General features: G+C 48.2%; 1 protein-coding gene across 2 annotated transcripts in view; it reads right to left on the reverse strand.

Moving 5' to 3' along the window:
- Positions 1-26,720, reverse strand: part of pex14 (peroxisomal biogenesis factor 14) — an 85,267-nt gene that overhangs the window by 2,691 nt on the left and 55,856 nt on the right. For both annotated transcript variants that reach the window (XM_061257814.1, XM_061257815.1), the window contains exons 5-8: positions 23,056-23,141; positions 17,584-17,686; positions 10,181-10,278; positions 3,824-3,915 (exon numbers count right to left, since the gene is read on the reverse strand). In XM_061257814.1, the coding sequence (XP_061113798.1) occupies positions 3,824-3,915; positions 10,181-10,278; positions 17,584-17,686; positions 23,056-23,141 (379 nt within the window). The remainder of the gene's footprint in view (positions 1-3,823; positions 3,916-10,180; positions 10,279-17,583; positions 17,687-23,055; positions 23,142-26,720) is intronic.

Below are 26,720 nucleotides of genomic sequence, written 5' to 3' on the forward strand. Positions count from 1 at the left end.
CATCATCATCATCATCACCACCATCATCATCATCATCACCACCATCATCATCATCATCACCATCAACATCATCATCACCTTCATCATCATCACCACCATCATCACCACCATCATCACCGTCATCATCACCACCATCATCACCACCATCATCACCATCATCATCACCATCATCATCACCACCGTCATCATCATCATCATCATCACCACCATCATCATCATCACCACCACCACCACCACCACCACCACCACCGTCATCATCACCATCATCATCACCGTCATCATCATCATCACCACCATCATCATCATCATCATCACCACCATCATCATCATCACCACCACCACCACCACCACCACCGTCGTCGTCGTCATCATCATCATCATTATCATCATCATCACCACCACCACCATCGTCGTCGTCGTCATCATCACTGTGACAACAACACAAACCAAGACATATTGGACATATTTCTGTGTGCTCTCTATCTCCAAGCTAGCGTGTCATGGCTAAACTGGCGAAGCCTGAACCCTATTGGCTAAAGTATATGACTGGGTCCTGGAAGGTAGGTGGTTCGATCCCCAGTGTAGCCACGATAAGATCCACCCAGCTGTTGGGCCCTTGAGCAAGGCCCTTAACCCTGCATTGCTCCAGGGGGATCCCTTAACCCTGCATTGCTCCAGTGGGATTGTCCCCTGCTCAGTCTAATCAACTTGCTTTCGATAAAGGTGTCAGCAAAATAAATTATTATTTAAACTCACAAAGAGCATTTTCTTCAGCTTTGTTTTTGGTTGACGCCACACACATCACACCTGCCACACTTCTGTTACATTTCTGTGAAGTTGCTACAGTTTTAAGAGTCGAGTAAAGTTTAAGAAGCATGAAAAGTCACTGCTTAAAAGAGAAGAAGCTGCACTCGCCGTAGATCCAGAAGACTACGGTTTTTTAAGGAAACTTTGAAAGTGCGCATTGTGCAAGAGACGAGCTTTGTGGCAGATGGTGCTCCTTTGTTGTCTGGTTTCAGTATTTAACCCCTGGTACAGCTCAACATCTTGAGCGAGTCGGGATAAAATGAGAGCAAAAGAGAAAACAAATCGCTGATTAATATGTGAAATAAGTACAAACCACGTCGAAACCTGGAGAAAGCTTTAATCTGCATGATTTTTCAGATGTAACCATTACTTAGAACTTAATTTGCATTATGCACATACAATCAAATGAATATTAATGAAGGCGGAACTGAATAAATTTTCATGAAATGAGGAATACTGCTGGATATATATCAACGCTCATTAACCAGTAGCACGCCTGTTCCCACAAGCAGTACACAAGAGCAATAGAAGAATTCCTCAAATGTCATTTTGACGTGAACATCCATAACATAAACACTGTTTGGCTGGTGATGCACAATCAGGACATGAGACAGTCAAATGAGCTGAACTGCAGTTAGCCGTTTAGTGACTTGCTATGTTGCCGCAGAAGAATGCAGGTTATAAAGTGTGCGCCACTCAGGTCCCCCCTCTGAGGTGCCGTAGTGGCGGCTGACAGGGATTTGAGCGGCCATTTTAAAACGGGCTGTGCGGGAGACCGAGATGTCCCACAATCACGGCCGTTCATAGCGCTTTCCTTTTTAGCAGAGCAGAAAGAGCCTTAAACTACTTAACCTGCTGCTGCTATGCAACATGGATGGTGCTGCCTAAACATAAAGTTCTATCAACACTTACAAAAACACTTAAAATGCCCTTTCTCCATCCTTCTTCCTTAGCCCCAGAAGAACGGGGGCTACTTGTGTTTTTTTTGGTTTTTTTCTGGCTTGCCAAGAGGCTTTGGCCTAACCAGCTTTCTGCCACTGGTTCCAGTCTGTGGGCCGACTCTTTGTTTTATCGCCGTGGAAACGGAAGGTGCAAGTAGTTAGACGACCAGGTGGGATTTTCCAGCCAAACAACTACAAACAACATTAGCCTGTTAGGTGACATGACGGATGTGGTAAACTTTGCCTACAGCACAGATCGGCTGTGTTTCTAGGAAAATAAAAGGAAATATTCCTTCCCTGAATATGATTCATGTTTGTAAACGCGCATGAAATGTTGATGCCACACAGGCAAATTTTTGATAGCTTTAGGCTGGGCCAGGCCTGACTCATGCCTTAAAATCTAAATTATTGAGCTTCAGGACAAGTGCAAATGATTACATTTGCCATTCAAATGTAGTAAAATAAAACACTACATAAATGACAGTATACAGCAAAACGTAACTGAATATTTAATCAATTATTTGAAAATTAAATATTATACACTCCATGAGCACTTTATTAGGTATTTTAGACCTTTTTTTTTTTACTAAAGTCTTCGACTGCTGTAGTCTATCCACTTAGAGGTTTGATGCGTTGTGTGTTCAGAAATACTCTTCTACATACCACTGTTCTAACACGTGGTCATTTGTGTTACTGTCACCTTCCTGTCAGCTTCAACCAGTCTGGCCCTTCTCCTCTGACCTCTCTCATTAACACCACAGCACTGCTGCTCACTTGATGGAAACCATGGCGTACAGTATTGTACTAGCACTTTACATATTTTTGCTTTACAGGTTTCTGCCACTGCTGTGGATTCCACTGATCAAATTTAATGAGTAAATTCAATATTATTTTCCATTTAGTTACCACTGAAAATGGTGATGAGGCTATAAACCATTGGTAAAACAAAACTAACTGAAAATAATAACAGATGAGATGCAGATGAATATATCTTTGTGTAGAATATCCTAGGTGAGTGGAGCATTGCGGACACACGTCATAATTCAGCGGATTTAAAACACACAGCGTATAGTACTAAAGGCATTGAGCTTAGTGTCTGGAGTGCAAGGAGTTAAGAGCCATTAGATGGACAGCAATAAAAATACCAAAAGCATTTTTGTTCCAGAAAGTCTTGAATGAATTTTGAGTAGCAATCAGACATGCGTGTTAAATTATAACAGTGAGATTATGTTTGAGAGGACAACCCTGCGGGGGCCTGGGGCAAGTGACTGTGTGTGAGTGTGTGTATGTGTGTGAGACTATGAGTGTGTAAGACTGTGCGAGTGGGTCTGAGTGTGTGTGTATGTGTGTGTGTGTGTATGTGAGTGAGTGAGTGTGTGTGAGCGTGTGAGTGTGTGTGAGTGAGTGTGTGGGAGTGTGGGAGCGTGTGTGAGTGTGTGTGTGTGTGAGAGTGAGAGTGTGTGTGTGTGTGTGTGTGTGTGGGAGTGTGTGTGTGTGAGTGTGCGAGTGTGTGTTGGAGTGAGTGTGTGAGTGTGAGTGTGTGGGAGTGTGTGTGTGTGAGTGTGTGAGTGTGTGAGTGTGTGAGTGTGTGAGTGTGTGAGCGTGTGAGCGTGTGAGCGTGTGAGCGTGTGAGCGTGAGTGTGCGAGTGTGTGTTGGAGTGAGTGTGTGAGTGTGTGTGTGTGTGTGTGTGTGTGTGTGTATGAGTGTGTGAGTGTGTGGGAGTGTGTGAGTGTGAGTGTGCGAGTGTGTGTTGGAGTGAGTGTGTGGGAGTGTGTGTGTGTGAGTGTGTGGGAGTGTGTGTGTGTGAGTGTGTGAGTGTGTGGGAGTGTGTGAGTGTGTGAGTGTGTGAGTGTGTGAGCGTGTGAGCGTGTGAGTGTGAGAGTGTGTGTTGGAGTGAGTGTGTGAGTGTGTGTGTGTGTGTTGGAGTGTGTGTGTGTGTGTGTGTGTGTGTGTGTGTGTGTGTGTGTGTGAGTGTGTGAGAGTGTGTGTGTGTGAGTGTGTGAGTGTGTGAGTGTGTGAGAGTGTGTGTGTGTGAGTGTGTGAGTGTGTGAGTGTGTGTGTGTGTGAGTGGTACCTGCTCAGCAGCAGACCCTTCAGGGACACCATCTCTGCCTTCAGTTCACTCAGGGCCTGAGACTCCAGCATACGACCAGCTGAGGAGGAGCCCTGCTGAGAGGGGGAGAGGAAGGGAGGGAGGGAGGGAGGGAGAGAGAGAGAGAGAGAGAGAGAGAGAGAGAGAGAGAAGGGGGAACAAAGAGAAAGAGGGGAAAAGAGAAAGAGGGGGGAAGAGAGATAAAGAGAGAGAAAGAAACAGTATCAGTCAGATACAGAAAAATGCATCACAGCTATGTCAGGTCAGGCCTGTGAAACGGACTGTGATGAACACACACACCACACACTCACAGAAAACATGATGCTTTCAAAGGGAACCCTGTTCTTCCATAGAACCCTACAGTATCTAGTGCAAGGTTTCTTTGCCTGTGAGTTTTCACACTTCACACTTATGATAGAGAGGGTTCAACAGATAAAAAGAGTTCCTCTATGGAGACAAGCCAACCGTTTCTGTCCTCAGTGTGCAGGACGCAGGACGCGTTTCTGCCTCTTTTTTTCCATTGGTGACATTTAATTTACATTTTCAATAATCATGATGAAACATTTCAATAATGAAACATCTACTGCATTTTACATTCAGACACAGCTACGCTCTGATCAAAGAACACCGCAATTTCCATAAAGCCTGCATAACTGCCAAAAAAAAAGAAGAAAAAAATACCTTTCAACTTCATCCTCAACCAGTCAACAATAGCTCTCCCAGAAGGTAATGGGACTGAATCATGCAATTTTTACATAGTTTTTCCATATTTCCTACTGGCGATTTGTACAAGACGGGACTGGTTGATAAGGTTCGGTGTGCAACAATGCCCGCATTCATCCTGCCTCAAAAAGACAGTGGGCTTTTATTAAAAGTACGCCTTATCAAGCACTACTTGGCATGGGATGAATTGCAAGGTTGGGCAAAGGCTAATTGTAGCGTCCTCTAAATATTTGACTGGCAAATCACTTCAAAAAACCTACACGTTCCATCAGAAACGGGCAGCTCGCCGCAGACGTTAGCCGTAGCACGGAATGCTCGTGGTGTGAGGCCAAAGAGGCTCATGGGATACGACTCCACCCTTTCAGTTGACAATCCAGATACCAGAAGCACAGTCAGTTAGAGCTTAGGCAGTCTTATGAAGCGCGTCCATATTAGGAGTCGAACAAATAACAAAATTACAGTGAAAACTGTAAAGAGGAGGAAAAAAAAAAAGAAAAAAGAAAAAAGAAAAAAGAAAAACCTAACAAGGAACAAGCAACAGAAATCCTTTCAGGCCCCTGTGGAGGTGCATTGCCTTTACAGGACGCAGGATGAATATCAAAGGGCGTCTAATCTCCCCGCGTCTGCGTGCCCTCTGTACTGGCGCTCCTGCAAAGCCCCCAGGGCGGGCGTTGGGGACGCGGTGCGGTCGTACGCGCGGCGTCGGCGGTAAACGCTCGGCGGGATTAGCGGGAGATCCCCGGGCCTGCTCCCCTCACGGCCTCGCCGAGCGAAACGGGGCACCTGGCGCTTTGAACAGCCCCGCGGGGGCCAAACGCCCGGGGGCCCGCGCCCCTAATCCCACCCACAGCCACCCCGCTCTATGATCTCCGGCCGGGCGGAAGACACCGATTAAGCCCCGGGAAGAAGAGAAAATAAAGAGAGAGAGAAAAGAAAAATAAAACTGTAATTAAGGATCTGTGACTCGCCGGCGGTGGCAGAGAAGGGGGATAACTCGGACTCCATCTCGGGTAATTAAATATTATAGAAATTAATTCAATCACATCTGAAAGGGATCAGACTCATTTGTGGAGAGGTAAGAGTGGGGGGGGGGGGGGTGGGGGGTACCCTCACCTATCTGTTGGTAACCTGGCCTGGTTTTCGGGGCACATCTGATGTCGCCCCGCTGCATTAGGGCCCTGTGAACACACTCTTATTACAGAGCTCACCTCATTACGGCCATCTTAATCCCCCCACTCCCAGAGGCTCCCGCATAATAAGCCTGGAATGTACTTCTCTCTAATTTTACCTTTGAAAAAAAAAAAAAAAAAAAAAAAAAATTAATTGCTTCAGAGGCTTGGACTTCCATAAAATAAAATAAAAATTAAAAATTAAAAAAAGGAAAAAGGAGGAGGGGCGCAAAAAAAAAACCCCCGACCAAGCACCACTCTGCTGCTGACACTTCAGGCACCGCTGGGCCTGCGGAGAGCTCATTTGAGCTGCGGTTCTGTGCCGGGTCCCAGCCGGGCCGTCTCTGGGACCCATAAAAGGCAGGCAAACGGCTGCGCTGTTCCGCTGCAGGGGCGTAGCGGGTGCGAGAGCGGAGCGCGCGTTTCGGGCTCAAACAGCTGATCGAGCGCCGGGGCGTCCCGCCCCCCGCCCGCACACGCCTGAACGCCGCCTCCCATTGGCCCCCCCCCCGCCCGGGCTCTGGCCCCTCCCCCTCTCACGGAGCCCCGGGGGCTTCTGGGAGAGAGCGGAGGAGCGAAGGTAAAGGAAATTACTGAGGAGACGGAGCGCCGAGCTGGGACCGGAGAACGGCCTCTGCAGAGAGAGCGCTAGCGCAAACACGGCATCAACTCCTGCGCTAAAGACACCACAATAAAAATAAATTATGATAAACGCCTGCAGACCATTAGCAACAGATAATACCTAAACGAGCATGCATTTAAATGTCTACATGCAAATTAATTCGCAGAGACTAACAGATTGTGCCTTTTCCCACTCTAATGTATGTATATTTACGGTAGAATTATCTTCAAAATAAATCCCTTTGGAGTGTTTCAAGAGCATAAGCTGGCATAATTTATTTCCGTATTTATTCACTATCCTAGGAACAGGAGTGTTCTGCTGAAATTGAGCAGTTCCTAATCTTTTATGTGCTAACACTAATAAAGACCTAGCTCCACTGATTTGAAGAAACAGCGCAATCAATATAAACTGCGAGATATTTGGATTATCTCGTAAAAAAAACGTGTGCTTGTTAACTGAGTGGAAATATGCTAAATTTGTCTGAACAGAGCATTGCCAATATACGCTCTTTAATTCGGGCATTTAATACCAGCAAACAGCCGAGCCTTTGGGACACGCTGAATAAAGCATTCTGCACTATATGGAGTGTACGGTGCGTAGCCTAGCCTCCACTGCACATACACACGTGTGTGTGTGTGTGTGTGTGTGTGTGTGTGTGTGCTAGTGCGAGGATCCGTTTCTGTAACGCTGCAATTGGCGCGACCGCAAACTTCCTCGACTGCCAAACAGGCTTCCCAAGCGCTCAAAACCGGGGGGGGGGGGGGGGGATAGCTGTGCACCGCGCAATTTAGCGGTCTGAGGACCGGGAGACATGTTTACTTAGCCGCGGAGGGAACAGAAGCGGCCATGTGTTTGGGGTTAAACGCGCGTTTCCGTGTTAAGCGCTTTAAACGCCGCGGCGGACGCGCGTTGGGCTCGGAGCGGGGGCCCTGAACGAGGCGCTCCACGCGAGGCCCAACATGTGTTCTTAATCACACGCCCCGCGCCCGCATCCAATTTCCCCAATTTCCCATACGGCTCGACACAACAGAGCCCTCTCGTCTCCAAAGAAAATTTAAGATCAGCACAATCGCCATAAAGTGCAGTTTATGATTTGTTTAATGGGTGTTTTGATGTGAAATATACTTTTTACACACTGCCGCCCTCCAAGAAGGCTCTCATGGCAAATGAGGCACAAACTTTTCAATTTAATTTATATTTTGACCAAAAAAAAAACCCCCCGCCCTCCTTCTGTCTTTGAAAGCTGCTTGGATCATTGTTAAAGTGAATGCAACAATAGATGGATTTGAATGCAGGTTGCCGGCACTCTGACATGGAGAAATGATTTGCGGTAATGACATTGTTTAGATTGCGCTCTCTACAGAACCCAGAGCCATGCCACTCTCTCTATACGATCGCTCAATCACATTTCATTTTTATTTTTCTTTGCCACATTTAAGAGATTGTGTTTTGGGGTGGGGTGGGGGGGTGGGGGGGGCCCAGAACTCAGTCACGGGCCCGCAGTTTGGATAAGAGCAACACCGGAGGTGGATTGAGGTTTGCCTCTGGAGACAGATGTGATCACATATGTTTTCCTGCAGGATCCAGATGCACGTTCCAGCCCCCATGTGCTTAACAAGCTGTGGACATAAAACCGCGCCTGAGCCGCCGTCCCGCCGCACTTTTTGGGCTGATTACGGCGTGATTTATCACGGCGCCGTACGACGCCTTCCAGCGCGCGCAGAGCGCGGGAGATGAGTACCCTCCGTGCGCTTTTATCAATCTCACCCACCTCAGCACAGGCCCCGCTCCTCCGAGGGTCGTTACTCTGTACGCGTTATAAACGCGCGCGGTGGAAACCCGGCCCAATCAAAACGCAGTGCGCTGCGAGAGATCCAATTAAAGACAAGATCCCGGCACGAACGCTGCCGCCGCCCGACAGAACCGAACTGGACGACAAAAAGTGTGCAACTCAGCTCAGAGGAGAGAGGAGGAGAGAGGAGGAGAGAGGAGAAGAGAGGAGAAGAGAGGAGGAGAGAGGAGGAGAAGAGAGGAGGAGAGAGGAGGAGAAGAGAGGAGGAGAGAGGAGGAGAGAGGAGAGAGGAGAAGAGAGGAAGAGAGGGGAGGAGAAGAGAGGAGAGGAGGAGAGAGGAGAGGGGAGGAGAAGAGAAGAGAGAGGAGAAGAGAGGAGAGAGGAGAGGAGGAGGAGAGGAGGGAGAGAGAGAAGAGAGGAGAAAGGAGGATGAGGATGAGGATAGAGGAGAAAGGAGGATGAGGATAGAGGAGGAAGAGGAGGAGGATAGAGGAGGAAGAGGAGGAGGAAGAGGAGAGAGGATAGAGGAGGAAGAGGAGAGAGGAGAGAGGAGGAATGAGGAGGGAGAGGAGGAGAAGGAAGAAAAGGAGGAGGCCGTGCCAAGGCAGGCAGAATTAATCCAGTTTCCTGCACCTCCGTCCTGCCCCAGGTTGGCTGGTTCCTCCATTTTGAGACGACCACTTCCTGGTCGCTTCATTACTAAAAGCCCCACTCCCTTTGGCCAGCACACCTACCCCCCCCCCCCCCCCCCCCCCCCCTGTAAAAAATAACAACGCCTGACCCTTGCCAGCAAGAGTATTTTCATCAGGGCGGCGCATTAATCTCCCAGCGCAGCTGAAAAATGCGAATTGTTGTTTTAAACTCGAGATGGCCTCAATCCTCCAAGGTTAGGCACACTTGTTAGCGTGGGGCGAGCTCTTAACGTGCAAAACATGCCAGACACAACGCTTCAATTTATCAATCTCTTTATGTATTACAGCTTTCTGCCGAAGCGCTCGCTCACCAAACCGCTGGAGAGGGAACAGCGCTCGGACCATTTCACTGAACTCACACACAGTAACACAGACAAAATAATGATTAAACCATCTCTGTTTGGACAACACATCAATTTAGAAAGATTTATATCTGCAAGGAGCTGATAACGCATCAATAGACATTTGGTTGTATCATTTTTACGTTTTGATACTCCACTGCCAGCTACAGAGAAGCCTGTGCTTCCATTAACACTCATTTTATCCGCCATGAAATCTACTTTTACCTTCCTGTGCTGAAGCTTCACCAACTATACCCATAACTTTATCAGTTACCCGGCTCGCAGACAGACAGACTGATGAACAAATTTAGGTTATAACATATGTTGCATAGAGTTGAATGGTATATACAAAGGTTAAAATTCTGGCTTGTATGCTCTTATTATACTGCAGCTTGTCTGATATATTACATATTTCTGTGATTGTCTTAGATTGAGTTACATTACATTACATTACATTAATCTAGCTGATGCTTTATCCAAAAGGCCCCCCCAGCTGCAGGGATCTTACTGTGGTTACAGTGGGTAGGCCTCTGGGTCCCAGTCCAGCACCTTCCCCCCTGGGCTTCAGGCTGGCCCCACAGTTCTCCACACTTTGGCACACTATCACATCTCACCATCCTACCTCTTTGTCTGTTATCCCTGTATTTCTAATCTTTACGATTATTACTATTTTTCAACGACTTTTAAAGGCTCTTGTATGGAGACCAAGTGTGGGATTCACACTAGGTCTTAGCTTTAACTGACAATTAAAAGATACAAGCAATGAATTGGGTCCTTCGTGGGTCAAACCAATCAGGGGCTCCGACTCACAGGTCACATGCTCCAGGGACTGATTGCAGCCCGTGATAGGCTAGGCTAGGGCAGAACATAAAACAATAGAACATAACCTGGGAGGAGAAGCCTGAAGCCATCAGAGCGTGGATCTGAAGCAGTGGTGAGAAGCGGCGTGGTGTCTGAAGGGAGCTCAGAGGAGCGGTGAGAGGGATTGTGGGTACGTTACCTGAGAGGACGCCAGCTCGTGGGAGAGCTCCTGTATCCTCTGCTGCTGCTGCACCAGCAGCTCCTGCACCGAGGCCAGCGTCATCTGCAGCTGCGTGACTGAGGAGAGACAAGCACACACACACCAACGCATTACTGTACTGCAGAGAGACAATCACACACACACCAACGCATTACTGTACTGTGGAGAGACAAGCAAACACACACCAACGCATTACTGTACTGCAGAGAGACAAGCAAACACACACCAACGCATTACTGTACTGTGGAGAGACAAGCACACACACACCAACACATTACTGTACTGTGGAGAGACAAGCACACACATGCAGCGGTTACTGCAGCTGCGTGACTGCGGAGACAAGCACACACATGCAGCGGTTACTGCAGCTGCATCACTATCAATACATGCAGCTGTTACTGCACTGCAGCTGTGTGACTGCGAACAGACAAGTGCACACACATGCAGCAGTTACTGTACTGCAGCTGCAACACCACCAACACATGCAGCTGTTACTGCAGCTGCAACACCACCAACACATGCAGCTGTTACTGCAGCTGAACACCACCAACGCATGCAGCTGTTACTGCAGCTCAACACCACCAACACATGCAGCTGTTACTGCAGCTGAACACCACCAACACATGCAGCTGTTACTGCAGCTGAACACCACCAACACATGCAGCTGTTACTGCAGCTGCAACACCACCAACACATGCAGCTGTTACTGCAGCTGAACACCACCAACACATGCAGCTGTTACTGCAGCTGCAACACCACCAACACATGCAGCTGTTACTGCAGCTGAACACCACCAACACATGCAGCTGTTACTGCAGCTGAACACCACCAACACATGCAGCTGTTACTGCAGCTGAACACCACCAACACATGCAGCTGTTACTGCAGCTGAACACCACCAACACATGCAGCTGCTACTGCAGCTGCAATACCACTAATGCATGCAGACATTTTACACATTTTGCACTTGTCAAGCAAAAACAAGTGAATTATACAAAGATACTAAAAATGGAATGGAAGTGGGAACTATGTTGATTGCATATGTATTCAAACCCTGTGCTCTGGAATCTCTAAATTAATGCAGGTGCATAAAATAACCTTAACGAGCCATACAATTAGCTGATTGGCCTCGGTCTGTGTGCCATAAAAGTGATTATCGTGATTTCGGGATAAAAACATCCGTTTTTAGCAGAATATGTTAGCAAGTGAACCGTCAGAAAAACACGAAGCCAAGGAGCTTCATCGGGCAGTCAGGGATGAGGTCACAGATTAAGAGAAGGACACAAAGACATCCCAGTGTGTGCTGTTTGCACAATGATCAGGAGGTGGAAGGTCCATCATACCACCCAGAACCAGCACGGAGACAGCCGTCCCACCAAACTCAGAGACAACAAATCACTGTTCATTAAAATGATGAAATGGATCAAATATACATACAGAATATTACTTATAATCCGGCAAAAACGCGACAACTGTCAAAATGTCTGCATATTTTTGCAAGACACTGCAGCTAAAAATAGAACACCAAAGAACAACACAGAGGCCCAAATAAGAAATTCATTGTCAGAATATCCAACAGTCTCAAACCCCCCAAAAAAAGAAATTTAATTTATGCAATAACCAAATCACAATAGCGCACAAAACATTAACTTCTTAAGCAAAAAATAATTCTACCAAAATTACATTCCATTATTACATATTAATGTGTAATAAAACCTGGTACAATATCACACGCCATGCAGCAGCACAGCACAGGTGAATACAGAGGAGGATGTAAGAAATAATAAAAGTTTTATCAGTCCCGCAGGATGAATACCATAAGCCCTAAAATTACATTTATCTGCAAATTTATCAGGTTTGGGCCGCTGGTGCTAAACTTTAACCGCCTTTTTACTTTAATTTCTTGTCCAATACAGGAGCCTAAAAGAGCAGTTCGAGTCTCTTTGGGCCCTATCAGCACAGTATATACTGCGTGTCCTACAGTGAAAACACACTGGTACACTACCAGGCACAGGGAAGGCCGCAAAGCCACCCACCAGTGAAAGAACAACAACGTTCTGCAGCAAACAAAAGGAAATGAAATGAAATGTTTATATGAAACAGATAGTCATACATTTTAAATAGTCTGGCGAATGCCTCCATGCGCTCTGTAACCAAATCAAAGCATGTCAGCTACTGCTCCTGTTTTCCATCCTCGCTGGATGTATTTTTTGTTATTTTCTGGTCCCGTAATTCATTTCGGCGGCGGTGTAAACGCAGCACGGTCGCAGCCGCACACAGAACGGCACACTGCACGCGTTACCCCAACGGCGACGAAGATGCACTAAACCACATCACAGCCAGAAGGAGTACAGCAGGGCTTAGCCCGGATTCCAGCTCCTCTTCAAGAAGCCAAACCCTTAAAACCGTTTTAGGAGACGACGATTAACACCGCTCCGCGTGCCCTGAAGGATGCTTGTCACTGCAATTACAATACAAAGTTACGGCTGAGACATACAGGTTAGCATTACTGCAAAAGCGACGAACATACAGCGTTCTCGCCAATAACCCCTCAATTACACTTAGCCTCTAATGTCCCAGGACCAGACTTTTCTGAGACGCAGTAGACGATTCAAAATACTTCCAAAGTCAGTAATTAGAGCTATCGGTTTCATAAGCAGTTTTCTAGCCCGCTCGAGACTTCACGCACCTCGTTCACTAACAAGTCGGTGTCAGAAGATCAGAAGCAGTAAGAGCCCAAAAGGCTCAGGATTGGTACGTGGGATTAAGACAGAGCACAAAATTAGAGTTTGAAAGCATGCGCTTGAGGGTTTGACTGGGAGCTGTGGAAATCTCTTTGTTATCACCGTTTTTAACCACGCTGTTAAAAACATTGTGTGAGAATTCATTTGAATTTGCTGGACAAAAACCGTCTAATTCCAGCAAAACCTATCCTTAACTTTGACTGTGTAAATGTGACTGCAACACTTTTTCTTCACAAACTCACTTTGAGAAGTAGGTTTTAGCGATTACTGAAGTCGGCAAACTGTGGTGGTGACGAAAAAACACTAGTGTCATGGTGACAAATAACTCAGCCACATTTCTCCACCACATTATTACTTGAACAACCTTGAGTTTCAACGGTCTTCTAACATTGTTTGAGAAATGCACACATAATTTCTTAAATATTTGCTGTGCTCTTTAATAAACAAGGGAGTGGCGGTTCCGTTTAACTGGGTCAGGAATGCAATGACATTTTCTTTGAGCAACACGAATTGATTAAATCTTTAATCCGGTGTCTGACTTCATATTAAATAACAGTCTGTACGCTTCCATTAGCCGACTAACAACCGGTCTTACTTACTAAAACATTCAACAAGCCGAGGAAAAAAAATAAAAAAATAAATTAAAAAAACCCTCTTTCATTTAGGGGGAAGGGATCCAGACGAAATGTCCCTCCTAATCCCAATAAATATTGCTCTTCCAGCATTGACTTTGAAGATTAAATTATTTCAAGATCAACTGAAGGTACAGGAGACCAGAGACAAATAAAAACAATAATAAGAATCACCAGTAACAGGGGCTCTTGCTGCTATAAAGCGGTGTATCATTTCAAATAACGCTGAGAACAGTTGGGTTCTCCCTGCTTCCACTCGCACGCGTATTCCCAAACAATGCATTAAGTTTCCAAACTGATTATATTACAGAAAACCAATAAACATTTGTATAAATCATCCTGAGCAAAGTGTTAAATCAAGTCTAATTGGTTTAACATCAAGAGATATTGTAGCTCCCTGCTGCTTGGCTCTTGAGTAGATGGCTTAGGGCTTTACAGTTATACAGCTCTTTGCAGATGCAAGGTATTCTGCATTAAATACTTTCTTTCTTTTTTTTCCATTCTGGCGGTTCCTGGAAGGACTCGCTAACAGCTTGCAGGGAGGCAGCGGGACTCAGAGGCTGCCCTGGCAGCGCTGCCCGGACCCCAGCCACTGGACCCCAGCCACTGAACCCCAGTCACTGGACCCCAGCCACTGAACCCCGGCCACTGGACCCCAGTCACTGAACCCCAGCCACTGAACCCCAGCCACTGGACCCCAGCCACTGGACCCCAGCCACTGGACCCCAGTCACTGGACCCCAAGACCCTGCCGTGCTTTGGGTCACCCATCATGCCGTCTCCTGGGAGCCTCTTACAAACCGACAATTTTTAAACATTTTGACTGATTTCTTTTTTTTTTCTTTTTCTGCCATTAGAAAGAAACACCATACTGTTACTCCCAAAACACATTCTCCGAGTCCGAGTCCGAGTCCATTTAAAATAATAATCAAAATTTAAAAAGGCAGGTCGCTACATTTCATTTCCCAGATTGCGGATGGCTGTATAGTTATCCTTATTAACATTATACAAGCATTGTACGGCATAAGTGCTAAGCCCAGCTACTAACTAGCATAGTACTACCATTAGCGCAGTATTTAGCTAGCTAGCTCATGGGTCTAGACACAAAAACTACATTTATTATGCGCTAATCCTTCTCCGAGTAAACCGGTAGTTAACAACATTAATAAACACAGCAACAGGAATAGGAATCACCTCAGTGATGTATTCCACGGGCGCTCGTCTGTTAGGTCGATGTACTGTAGCTACACACAGAAGGTACATATTCGATGCACGTGCGCGCAACATACTCTCGTTAACACAAGGCTGATTATGGAAAGAGCGCAGAAAAACACTCCAAAACAGTGCCACTTTGATACGCGGTGATAAACGTGTCAATGGACAGCCAATGTTTGTACCCCTGCCATAGAGATTACAGGACAGGGCACAGGTCGCCAACACAGGTGGTCATGCAGGTAGGTATTTTTCAAAGGGCATTAAGACCACAATGCATTAGATTACATTACCTGTCATTTGGCTGACACTTTTATCCAAAGCCACTTACAGTTGATTAGACTAAGCAGGAGACGATCCTCCCCCGGAGCAATGCAGGGTTAAGGGCTTTGCTCAAGGGCCCAACAGCTGTGCAGATCTTATTGTGGCTACACCGGGGATCGAACCGCCGACCTTGCAGGTCCCAGTCATGCACCTTAACCACCACGCTGCAGGCTTGCACTGGCACGCGTATTCTCGTTAAGGAAGCCGCTCAACAGCATCGGTGGCCTCACAATTCGAGCTTCACGCCCCTGGCATGCCGCACGGCAGCAGGAACGAGAACAGCACTCATTTATGTGGCCAGCACGACTTCAGCAGGAAGGGTGAGGACCATGCGAATTGGGGAGGTTCTAAGTGCCCGCACAGCTGCTGCGTAGAAAGCGGACACATTGTTCCGGGTAAATTATTCAGTAAATACCTCGATATAGTGTACGCTACATATGTCTGGGCCCGTGTCTGCCTTTAATGGCCAGCTGGTCGCCAATATGGTTCCCACCGACGGAGAGGGGCCGGGGCCGGCGCGCAACTTCCATTACGGGCCGCGGCGCTGAAGTGGTTCCAAGACCCATTCATTAGCCGTCCGCGCGAAGCCGTAGGAGATTATAATGGCAGCCGGAGGCCCCGCTCCGCGCGGGGAGGCTAACGCAGTTTCAGTCAAAGGGAAAACATCACTTCAGCGCGTTCGGCACTAGAGAAATACATGAACTTTAACAAAGGGCCCGCGGAATTGGCAGGAAGGCGGTTATTTGCCATTACTCACGTTACAACCCCCCCCCCCCCCAACCCCCCCGCCGCCCCTCCTCTCTCCCAACTGTTAACTGAAACAGTCATTAACTACAATGGCAGCTTGGCTGTTGCAGCCACTGTAAATTGGAACGCCACCACAACTGAGGGGGAGGGGGAGGGGGAGGAGTGGGGGGAGGCTGGCTTTTGATGAGGAAACGGTTATGATCGCAGAACCTGTTGTGCCAAGAAGAAACAGGAATTCTTATCATTCTAGTCTACAATCATAAACAATACAGGCCTTATTATCACACCAAAAAAAAAAGACAGGGAATAAGGTAACATTCACTGACAAAATGTTTTTGCATATAGGAGTCAAAATGACAAGAAAAGAGCTCATTTGTTAAGCAGATTGCTGGAGGTATGCCAACGTCTCACTGAACTCATACAACCCTCCTTTAAAAGCAACTATTTTTTACTAAAAAAAATACATTTTAGAAAAATACTCGCATCAAACTTGGGAGACCAATGAAGTGTGTTTCATGTCGCGTTTCGAGCAAGTTTGACGATGAAGAAATGTGCGTTTAATATTTTGGCTGAGGACCCACAGTATTTTTACTACGTGTTAAAAGGGAGAAAGCTGTGAATGGACTTTTTTTTCCATGCGGTGACACGGACGTTCCTGCACTAATAGAGTTGCCCGTTTGATTTGTATGTTTCACACCGTGGGGAAGCCTTGAGATGATGGCTGCTCCGTGATCCCACAAGAACTACAACTTTGAGAATTTCATTCCGCCGCTCATTAGCAAGATTAAAGCAGCGATAAGAACGAGCTATTACTGTGGTAAATGAAAAGAACAGAAGTTAATTCATCAGTTAAGGATTGCAGCACTTTAACAAAAAAAAAACTGTGCGTGGCTACAGCGCAGACAAATGGCTTAACCACCTGTAATGCATCGCACACATCTAAAACGTTCAGCTTACCAGATCCACACCAACGCGTTTCTGATGATGTAATCGCTAATCGGACATTTTACAACAACAAAAAAAAGGCCTTCTGCAACACAATTACATTTATACCCCTCGCAAACCCAAACCTGAGACGGTCTGTTGAAATAAGCATACATGTATAACGTTCCTGGTTATGGGTGTTGCACTTTGCTGCACATTGCGCTCTGGATAATGGCATTAACGTAATGTAACGTGTAGTTTTTTGGGCGATAATTTCTTTGGTTAATTTCTGGTATATTCAGACGGGCGACGCAGGCACGCCAGGCTCTGGGAGCGATGCTAATCAGGCTAAGTTTCTCCAGCATGGCCCCTGCCCCTGACGACGGCGTTTAATTACTCCCACGCTGACGGGCAGACGGAGATTCCTCACCTGTCCAACGGCGGAGACGCACCTGTCACACAGGACACTTAATCACCCACAGAGGCCCCGCGCGACACACTTCTCCGCCGAAAATTAAAATGAACTTTCTCGCCACGGAGTGGGTGGGAGGAGGGGAGGAGGGGGGGAGGACCAAAAAAAAATAGAAACGTTGTCATTTTCCTTCCCCTCATTAATATTCGGAGGTTAAGAGCTTTTCAGCGAAACGTAATTAATTGAGGGTGAGCCGACAGTAAACAAGCAATTTCAAATTAAAGCGAAATGACGGGAACGTCGTTTGTAAAATGTGAGCAGATTTTGGCGACAGATAAATGAAGGGAAATGTTAAGAAGGAAAAAGGGATGGATATATTAATCTTCACCTGTCTGCGTCAGGGTGCCACTCATCTCTGCCATGTGGCCCTCCATCCTGTGCAGCTTCTCTCCGTCCTCCCGGCTCCCCACAACCAGGGGCACGATGTATTTCTGCAATTAAAAAACATGACACCCTATTAGAATTCTCCTCAGGAAGAGCGGGACACAGAGAGGGGGAGAGAGAGAGGGAGAGAGGGAGGGAAGAGGAGAGGAGAGGAGCAGGCGTGTTTAACACATCGGCTGACGGCGAAACAAAGCCCAGGTTCTGAAGACTTTGACAGCAGGGCCCCAATCACCTGCTCCGCACACGAAACCGTGGTATATACCCCCCCCGACCCCCCTCTCCCTGACTACCGCACAAGTCCCCACTCCCAGCACACACAACACGCTCTCCGCCACCAAACACCAGTGCAGTCAAACCCCACAGGTGTGCCCCTAAGCTACGCTAAATACAGTGTGTATGGACAAGCAGGGAGCTAAAGATGTGGCATCCATGTTGCACAGAGGAGCTGACTGTGGTAGTGGGATGTTATATAGTACCTTACAGAAGTATTCGGTTACATTCTTGACAATTTTCTTATTTAACTGGATTAGCCACAGAAGACATATTCAGATTTCTATACATTTAATACGTCTATTAAAAATGGATGGGGCGGGGAAACGGCAGCAATAATACGGTAGGGAGCGGAGAGGCCTCTGCCAACATACCCAAACTGCCAGCCCCACCAATGGGGGGGCATACATTTCTGGCCCCTCAGAATGACTCTCAAAAGGGCATATATGAGGAGCCAAAAATAAATGTTGGGGGTAGGCATCAAGAACATTTTTTATTTTATTTTTGTTTGCCACAAAATATTTATCACAGTCAATTGACACGGCTTAACTGCAGAAAATTGTGATGGTGCACACAGTACCAAAACACACCGTGAAAGCGTGCAGAGCCTCCGTCAACCAATCATCACCGAGCTGTGCCCGGACACGCGTGTCGTGCCATTTCATCTCCGTGTGGAAGTGTGGAGCTGACGGCCGCTGACAGAGGCCCGGCACACACCGCTGACAACACGCTCACAGAGGGGGGACACACTTCTTTTTACTTTTTTAAACGAATGAAATGAAACAACTCAAACGGACGACTGTATGTACACGGCCTGAGACGTCATGGAGAGGAACCGTATTCAAAGACCTCGGTCTCTGTGACAAGACCGAAAAACACGGCTACACAGCCACCAGAGAGCTCAAAAAGAAGTAGGGCTGGGCTGGGTGGAGCCAGAGATGGGGCTTCCACTAACCGAAACGAGGGGTGCTTTCAGGAGGAGGCCATACAGCCACATCCCATAAATGAGCAGGCTGTCATCATTACTTATTCATTTGGCCAAAGTCAAAAGGCAGCTTTCAGAGAGGAAAAGGAGGAATCAAAGGTCATTAGTCTTACTCACCACCCATATTTCCAGCTCCGCTAAACTTTTATGCCTCACATGGGAACATTACACAAAAACGGCATGGTGACCCATTTCGTTCTTTCTTTCTTCCATTCATTCTTGGGGGGACGCGTGATCGGTGTGAAGGGACTTAAATCGGCTTAAGAGCTCCGCCCTCCGCTGGAAAGTTTTCCGGGAGAAACAGAAAGGTGCTTGGAACGGTATGAGAGGAGAGGAAAGCTAGGCTGTATCGCTTACCCTCCCAGCGCAGACAACAGAAAGAGGCAGAATATGAAATGTGGAAACTGTGTGGCACAATGCACAGCGGCCATCAATAATGCACTGGAAGCAATTAAGCTGACTGGGGTGTAATCTGATGGGTTCCCTGTTTAATGCCGCATTGGCATCAGGCCGCACATGGTAGATGAGGCCGATGGGTTTGTGAGGAGGGTGGGGTGGGGTGGGGTGGGGGGGCTGCGGAAGGGATCGGACACTGCCGGGGTGGGGCAGCACGTACGCCCGACGTACGCAAGATCGCTCACTTTCCAAACCCCCGACCGAATCAAAACGCTTGTTCTGCCCCATTGTGTGTATTTTCCCAATAACGGGCTAGCGCTTTACAAGATGCCACACAATTAAATGCTCCAAGAATAATGATGCAATTACCTTTCTGGAAATTGACTCACTAGAAGTAATGTAAGAAAGACCATAACCTTATCATTTACACAACAGAACAAGAACAACAAATTATTTTTAACAGTTTTGCTCCTCATTTTTTGCAGTACCATCAGATTTACCACATCTACATTAGCATTGCATTTCAAAAGTACACATTTTCAGCACAGTCATAATTTCTTTTTCACGCGCACTCTCTCTTTTAACTCAGGAAAAAGTTGAGGGTTACACGATGCTTTGCTTTACCCGTTAAGTGTTTTTCTTTTCTTGCGCACTCGGGATTGGACGGCGATTCCCTGACTTCATTCAGTGCCGTTTGACTTTAATAGACGACGTGTAGGCCAGGGAATAAGCAGAGGGCCATGGCTTTGGGTTCAAATTCATTAAGTCTGCGGCCCCTATGGCCCACCCCCAACTGCTCTATTAGAGCCTGTCACCTACTGAGGACAATTACTTGTCAGAGCAGCGCCAGGCTGGAGAAGCAGCCCCGTGCTAACCGGATAAACAAGCGGGCTGGGAGCCAATGAGGACGCTCGCCTTCACGCGACGACTTCTGTTGCTGCGCTGGAATGAGCGTGGGAGCGAGTGGGGGTGTTTTGTGTTTTTTGACGGGGGGGGCAGGTCTGACAGGATCAGCGGGGCCCGTCTCGCATTGCGATACAGCACAGGTGGGCAGCCCAGAACACCTGCACCACAGGCAGGCAGGCAGCAGCCTGGACACAGCCTGGGGCAGCAGGGAGGGAGAGGATCCCATAATGACAAAACCCAAAGGCTGGATGGCCCATTCCCGGGTGGGGAGAGACTGTGGGTATATTGTCTATTTGGGTACTAGAGTCCAATAAGATCCGCACAGCCGTTGGGCCCCTGAGCAAGGCCCTTAACCCTGCATTGCTCCAGGGGAGGATTGTCTCCAGCTTAGTCTAATCAACTCTGGCTCTGGATAAGAGCGTCTGCCAAATGCCAATAATGTAACGTAATGTGTTTGGTTGCGGCTCTGGTCAGTTCGGTTTAGGACTGTGGTGTTGTTCAGGTCGGCCATTTTGTTTGGTTGCCGATCTGTTCAGTGTCTGGTTTCGTTCAGGTCGCCGGTCCGTTTCGGTGAACGGGCCTTTCGGCCTCGCCGCGGCAACGGGCGCCAGGTGCTCGCGCCAGCCCTTCAGGAGGACGCCCGGGTAGCCGACGCCACCAGAAGTAATAAACACTTAAAAGTTGAAAAAGATTAAATGAGTGTCAACACAAGCGGTAATTAATAAGTGTGGCGCTGTGAGCTGTGTTTACAAGCAGCACCATAGCATAAATAAAGGAGGCAGGCAGGAGGACGGGGCATATGGCGGTCGCGGCGCTACGCTAAGGGACATGACAGCAGCGTGAGCCTTCCTCCCCGGGAACCCCACCTTGCCCGCAGGACCCGCAAGGAGGGAGGGAGGGAGGGAGAGATGGAGGGAGAGATAGAGAGAGAGAGAGAGAGAGAGACTGAGAAAGATGGAGATAGATGGATAATTACATTTATATAGCACTTTTCTCACACTGTGCCAGAATGCTCACCACACATCGGCTAAGAGGGAGTGGGAGAGATAAAAGGGATGGCTGGAGAAAGAGAAAGAGAAAGAGAGGAGAGAAAGTAGAAAGGAAAAGAAAGAGAGGGAGGGATGTATGCGGAGATGAGGCCCGGAACAGACGAGAATAAGCACAGAGAGAAAAATAAGGTCAGCGACCCTGTGAAATCTGCACTTGTTTGTTTATCGCAGGGGAAGTGGTTGTTTTCCTTCATGGCACCTTAAGTTTTCACACCTCTTTTTCTTTTTTCTTTTTTTAGAACACAGGAGCGTTTATTGCCGAGTGGCCAATCAGCTCATGAAGGTTCACTACATTCTCACTGTTTTTCAACAGAGACCTAGTAAGCTATTCCTCATAAGTCAGCAATACAGTATGGAAGAAACACTTGCTATTGTCAGTGCAAGTATTTTTTTGGTAATTTTTCTAGTGGAAGAATCTTTAAGGACGGTACAATTTAACCTCCCATGACGGCAACAGTTCTTCAAAACGACAAAATGGGAATTTCCAACACAAAAGCCAAAAATAGAAGTTTCCTCCGTCAGAACAAGTCTGAACTCGGCCCTCCTCAATGCTACTCCCCCCTTCAGGAGGGTTACACCAGTCACGCAACGCTCTGCTCGGTTCAACGTGCTGTAAATTTACGTCGGTTCCGCCCCCCCCCGTCAAAAAGAGCCGAGGACCGAACCCGGCCCGCACAGGCAGAATCCGAGTCCTGACCTCGAACCCCCCGCCGCTGTGACATCACGGGAGAGCCGCCGTCCGCGGCCCGGCCGCAGCGGGGGAGTCGCGGGCAACGTCTCATCGGCCAATAAAAACGCGGTAATGGACTCCACATGTCGGAGGGGCGGTCGGGCAGACCGCACGGGATTAGTGTCACTCAGGAAGATGGCTTCCGCACGGAGCGTGGGCCTGGAGCCCCGGTGAACCCCCCCCTGCCTCTGTGTGTGATAAAAACCAGGGAGAGAGGGAGGAAGGGAGGGGGCGAGGGCGAGGACGAGAGAGAGAGAGAGAGAGTGTGTGTGTGAGAGAGGGAGAGGGAGAGAGAGAGAGAGTGTGTGTGTGAGAGAGGGAGAGGGAGAGAGGGGAGAGAGAGTGTGTGTGTGTGAGAGAGAGAGAGAGAGAGAGTGTGTGTGTGTGTGAGAGAGAGGGAGGAAGGAAGGGGGCGAGGGCGAGAGAGAGAGAGAGTGTGTGTGTGAGAGAGAGAGAGAGTGTGTGTGAGAGAGAGGGAGAGAGGGGAGAGAGCGAGAGACAGAGGGAGAGAGACAGAGAAAGAGAGGAGAGACAGAGAAGAGAGAGACCGAGGGAGAGGGAGAGAAAGACAGACAGAAAGAGAGAGAGAAAGAAAGATAGAGACAGAGAGAAAGAAAGTGTTTGTAAAAGAGAAGGGCGGAGACAGGGGGGTTAAAATGAGCTCATGTTGATGACGCAAACAGACCGAATTCAGTGATCTATACAACATCTGGCCTTCTGCTCTCTCTCCCGGGGGTTTAAAAGTCCCTGAAGTAACCGCAAACCGAAAAAAAAGCCAATATTAAGGAAATTGTGCTGACAGGGGTGACTGCATCCAGCGAGGAAACGTTACGGTTTAAGAATAGAGCAGTGTGTGTTGAGTGTGTGTGTGTGTGTGTGTGTTGAGTGTTGAGTGTGTGTGTGTGTGTGTGTGTGTGTGTGTGTGTTGAGTGTGTGTGTGTGTGTGTGTGTTGAGTGTGTGTGTGTGTGTATGTGTGTGTGTGTGTGTGTGTGTGTGTACCAGTGTACTGAGGGCCGTCACCGAAGTGAAGACTGATCAGATCCTTATCAGGTCTCAGGCACAGAGGGGCGGGGACGTACCCGGTACAGGTGATGGAAGCCGACCGCCATGCCCGTCATGATGATGGCCAGGGCCCCATAGTCCCGCCACCGGTACCCTGGAGCACCTGCAGAGACACACCCTGCCCCGTCAGTAAGAACACACACAGACACCCAGCCCTGTCAGTAAGAACACACACACAGACACACACCCAGCCCCGTCAGTAAGAACACACACACAGACACACCCAGCCCTGTCAGTAAGAACACACACACAGACACACACCCAGCCCCGTCAGTAAGAACACACACACAGACACACCCAGCCCTGTCAGTAAGAACACACACAGACACACTCAGCCCTGTCAGTAAGAACACACACAGAGACACACCCAGCCCTGTCAGTAAGAACACACACAGACACACCCAGCCCCGTCAGTAAGAACACACACAGACACACTCAGCCCCGTCAGTAAGAACACACACAGACACACTCAGCCCCGTCAGTAAGAACACACACAGACACACTCAGCCCCGTCAGTAAGAACACACACAGACACACTCAGCCCTGTCAGTAAGAACACACACAGAGACACACCCAGCCCCGTCAGTAAGAACACACACAGACACACTCAGCCCTGTCAGTAAGAACACACACAGAGACACACCCAGCCCCGTCAGTAAGAACACACACAGACACACACCCAGCCCCGTCAGTAAGAACACACACAGACACACCCAGCCCTGTCAGTAAGAACACACACACAGACACACCCAGCCCCGTCAGTAAGAACACACACAGACACACTCAGCCCCGTCAGTAAGAACACACACAGACACACTCAGCCCCGTCAGTAAGAACACACACAGAGACACACCCAGCCCCGTCAGTAAGAACACACACACACAGACACACCCAGCCCTGTCAGTAAGAACACACACAGACACACACAGCCAGCGTTACAGTCAGTGAGAACACAGAGAGCCCGTTACCCAGCAACACCAATGAGAGGTACCGTGCAGAAGCGTTAATTTTGGGGGTACAATGGGGAAAGGGTCACAGAAGAACCTGATGCTATGAGTTCCCAAACTAGTCTGAAGGCAGGAGTTTTTATACATTTCATATATATTTAAAGAAATAAAAATCATTTTAAAAACCACCACACGACTGGTGTGTGTACTCAGGAGTATACAAAGAATGCATGACATTTCATACAGTAAAACAGAAGTGGTTATATATTTTTTTAAAACATTCATTTTACAGAGGCTTTCCAAGTGGCATATTCAGCCAGTGCACTAGATGTCGATGCACCACAAGGTCTGCCACCAAACCCACACTGTGCCCTGTTTCCCCTGGCTGGGAGTCCCCATGAGACAGGTATTACAGGAAACAACATCGCCGTGGGAAGTTTCAGCCAGCAGGGTATTCTCTGGTGCCTCCCTTTCCCTCTTTCCACCACTCGGCTCCTCCGCCCATACTTCCGGACAGGAGACGCGGTGTCAGTGGAGGAAAGGAGGACACATTTTTGGAGTATTGGCATGTATCCCGCATAGCACAAAAGCGCCCCGTCTGCCCGGATAGTTTTGCGTTGAAAAGGCAGACGGTTTGTAGTAAAAAGGTGGACGTTTTGTGTGGAAGACATTACATTACATTAATGCCATTTGGCAGACGCTCTTATCCAGAGCGACATACAGTTGATTAGACTAAGCAGGAGACAATCCTCCCCTGGAGCAGTGCAGGGTTAAGGGCCTTGCTCAAGGGCCCAACGGCTGTGCGGATCTTATTGTGGCTACACCGGGATTAGTAGACCTTGAATGACTGGGACCTCGCATGAGGAGGATAGTTTGTGTTGAGGTGGTAAGTCTGGGTTGAGGAGCTGGATAGTTAGTGTTGAAGAGGTGGATAGTGTTGAAGAGGTGGTAAGTTTGGGTTGAGGAGCTGGATAGTTAGTGTTGAAGTGGCAGATAGTTTGGGTTGAGGAGCTGGATAGTTATTGTTGAAGAGGTGGATAGTGTTGAAGAGGTGGTAAGTTTGGGTTGAGGAGCTGGATAGTTAGTGTTGAAGTGGCGGACAGTTTGGGTTGAGAAGCTGGATAGTTAGTGTTGTAGTGTTGTAGTTATGGTTGAAGAGGTGGATAGTTTGTGTTTAAGTGGAGGATAGTTTGTGTTTAAGTGGAGGATAGTTTGTGTTTAAGTGGAGGACAGTTTGTGTTGAAGAGGTGGATAGTTTGTGTTTAAGTGGAGGATAGTTTGTGTTTAAGTGGAGGGTAGTTTGTGTTTAAGTGGAGGGTAGTTTGTGTTTAAGTGGAGGATAGTTTGTGTTGTGAGCGGAGGAGACTGATAGATGAGCCATAACGGGGAGGGGGGGGGCTCGCTGAATGACTGCCAGAGGTGTGGGAAAGAACGTTTTGCGAGTCTGCAGGGATGGAAATATGGTTGAAATTTCCGGTGAATACCTGCATGAAAGCACCAAACTTGAGGTTTCTGAGGCTTTCTTTAGTGCAGTTGGGGGGGTGGGCGGGCGGGGGGGGGGGGGGGCTGAGCCTGAGATCTCACAAAGAGAGAGCTACAAAGGCAGCTGGTCTGAGCTGGTCTGAGTCTTTCATTTACAAGGGTAACAACAGCATTACCCATCAGGTGTGAGAAAGCTCGTTGGGGACCGCAGCATCAGCCTTGCCTCTCGCCCTCATACCCAAACACAGCCCCAGCGACTGAGGGGAGACCCCACCGCTCAGCTCTCCCTGTCAGCTCTGCAGACGCCACCTCACAATAACAGCAGTGTGAAAGGGGGCCAGCACTGCCACAGCAGGGAGTGATAGAGATAAAGAGCCCTGATATTTACCCTGAGCGGTGCGGGTATGGGCACGGACGTGTAACACAGGTAACACAGGTAACACAGGGGTACAGGTAACACAGGTAACACAGGGGTACAGATAACACAGGTAACACAGGTAACACAGGGGTACAGGAGGCCAAGGATTGTCGGGCACATTGGCACTTACAGTAACGGCCACAAATCTACACCCTACGCTCAGCCAAGCTTCCCCCTCGCGGTTAACACCAACCCCGGGCCCGGAACGATCGAAATATCAGCACAGGCAAAAAAAAAAAAAAACCCAGCATCTTGAATCTGAAAGACTACAGACTCTTAACACTTCAGGCGTTCAGCATACGCTCTCATCCAGCGCCGCAGAGCGGGGCTGAAAGCGGACAGCTTTCGTAACGATTTCACAGGCAGTTTGGTGAAATCCTGATTAATACCCCCCTTCCACCCCCCCCCCCCCCCCCGTCCCGTCAGCAGAACGAGCCGCAGCCCGGCCCCAGACGCCGGATCTCTCTCACAGGTTAAAAAGGTGCAAAATGATAAACGGGTGAGGACGGGCCTTTCAGCGGGAGTTTGAAAGCGCCGTTGCCGCAGCCAATATCGTACTTCATAAAGCACGGGAGGGCAGCCGGATGGAGTGCGGTGGGGAGGCTGCTTGTCGGGGCCCCTGGGTCTGACAGTGAGAGATTACCTGGGCCACAGCAGGAGAGCGCACAAAGAACACGCTCTAAAAAATCATTTGTCTTTTTTTTTTTTGCTCCTTTTTCTAATTAGGATTTGTATCCCAGGAAAAAAAAAACGACAGCCCGGTTCCTAAGGATTTGGCTAATAGCTTGTTTGAACTAGTCAGGTTGACTGATGCTTCTAACAAATAATCTCGTGT

This window comes from Conger conger, chromosome 10 (assembly GCF_963514075.1).
Source record: "Conger conger chromosome 10, fConCon1.1, whole genome shotgun sequence".
Classification (NCBI taxonomy): domain Eukaryota; kingdom Metazoa; phylum Chordata; class Actinopteri; order Anguilliformes; family Congridae; genus Conger; species Conger conger.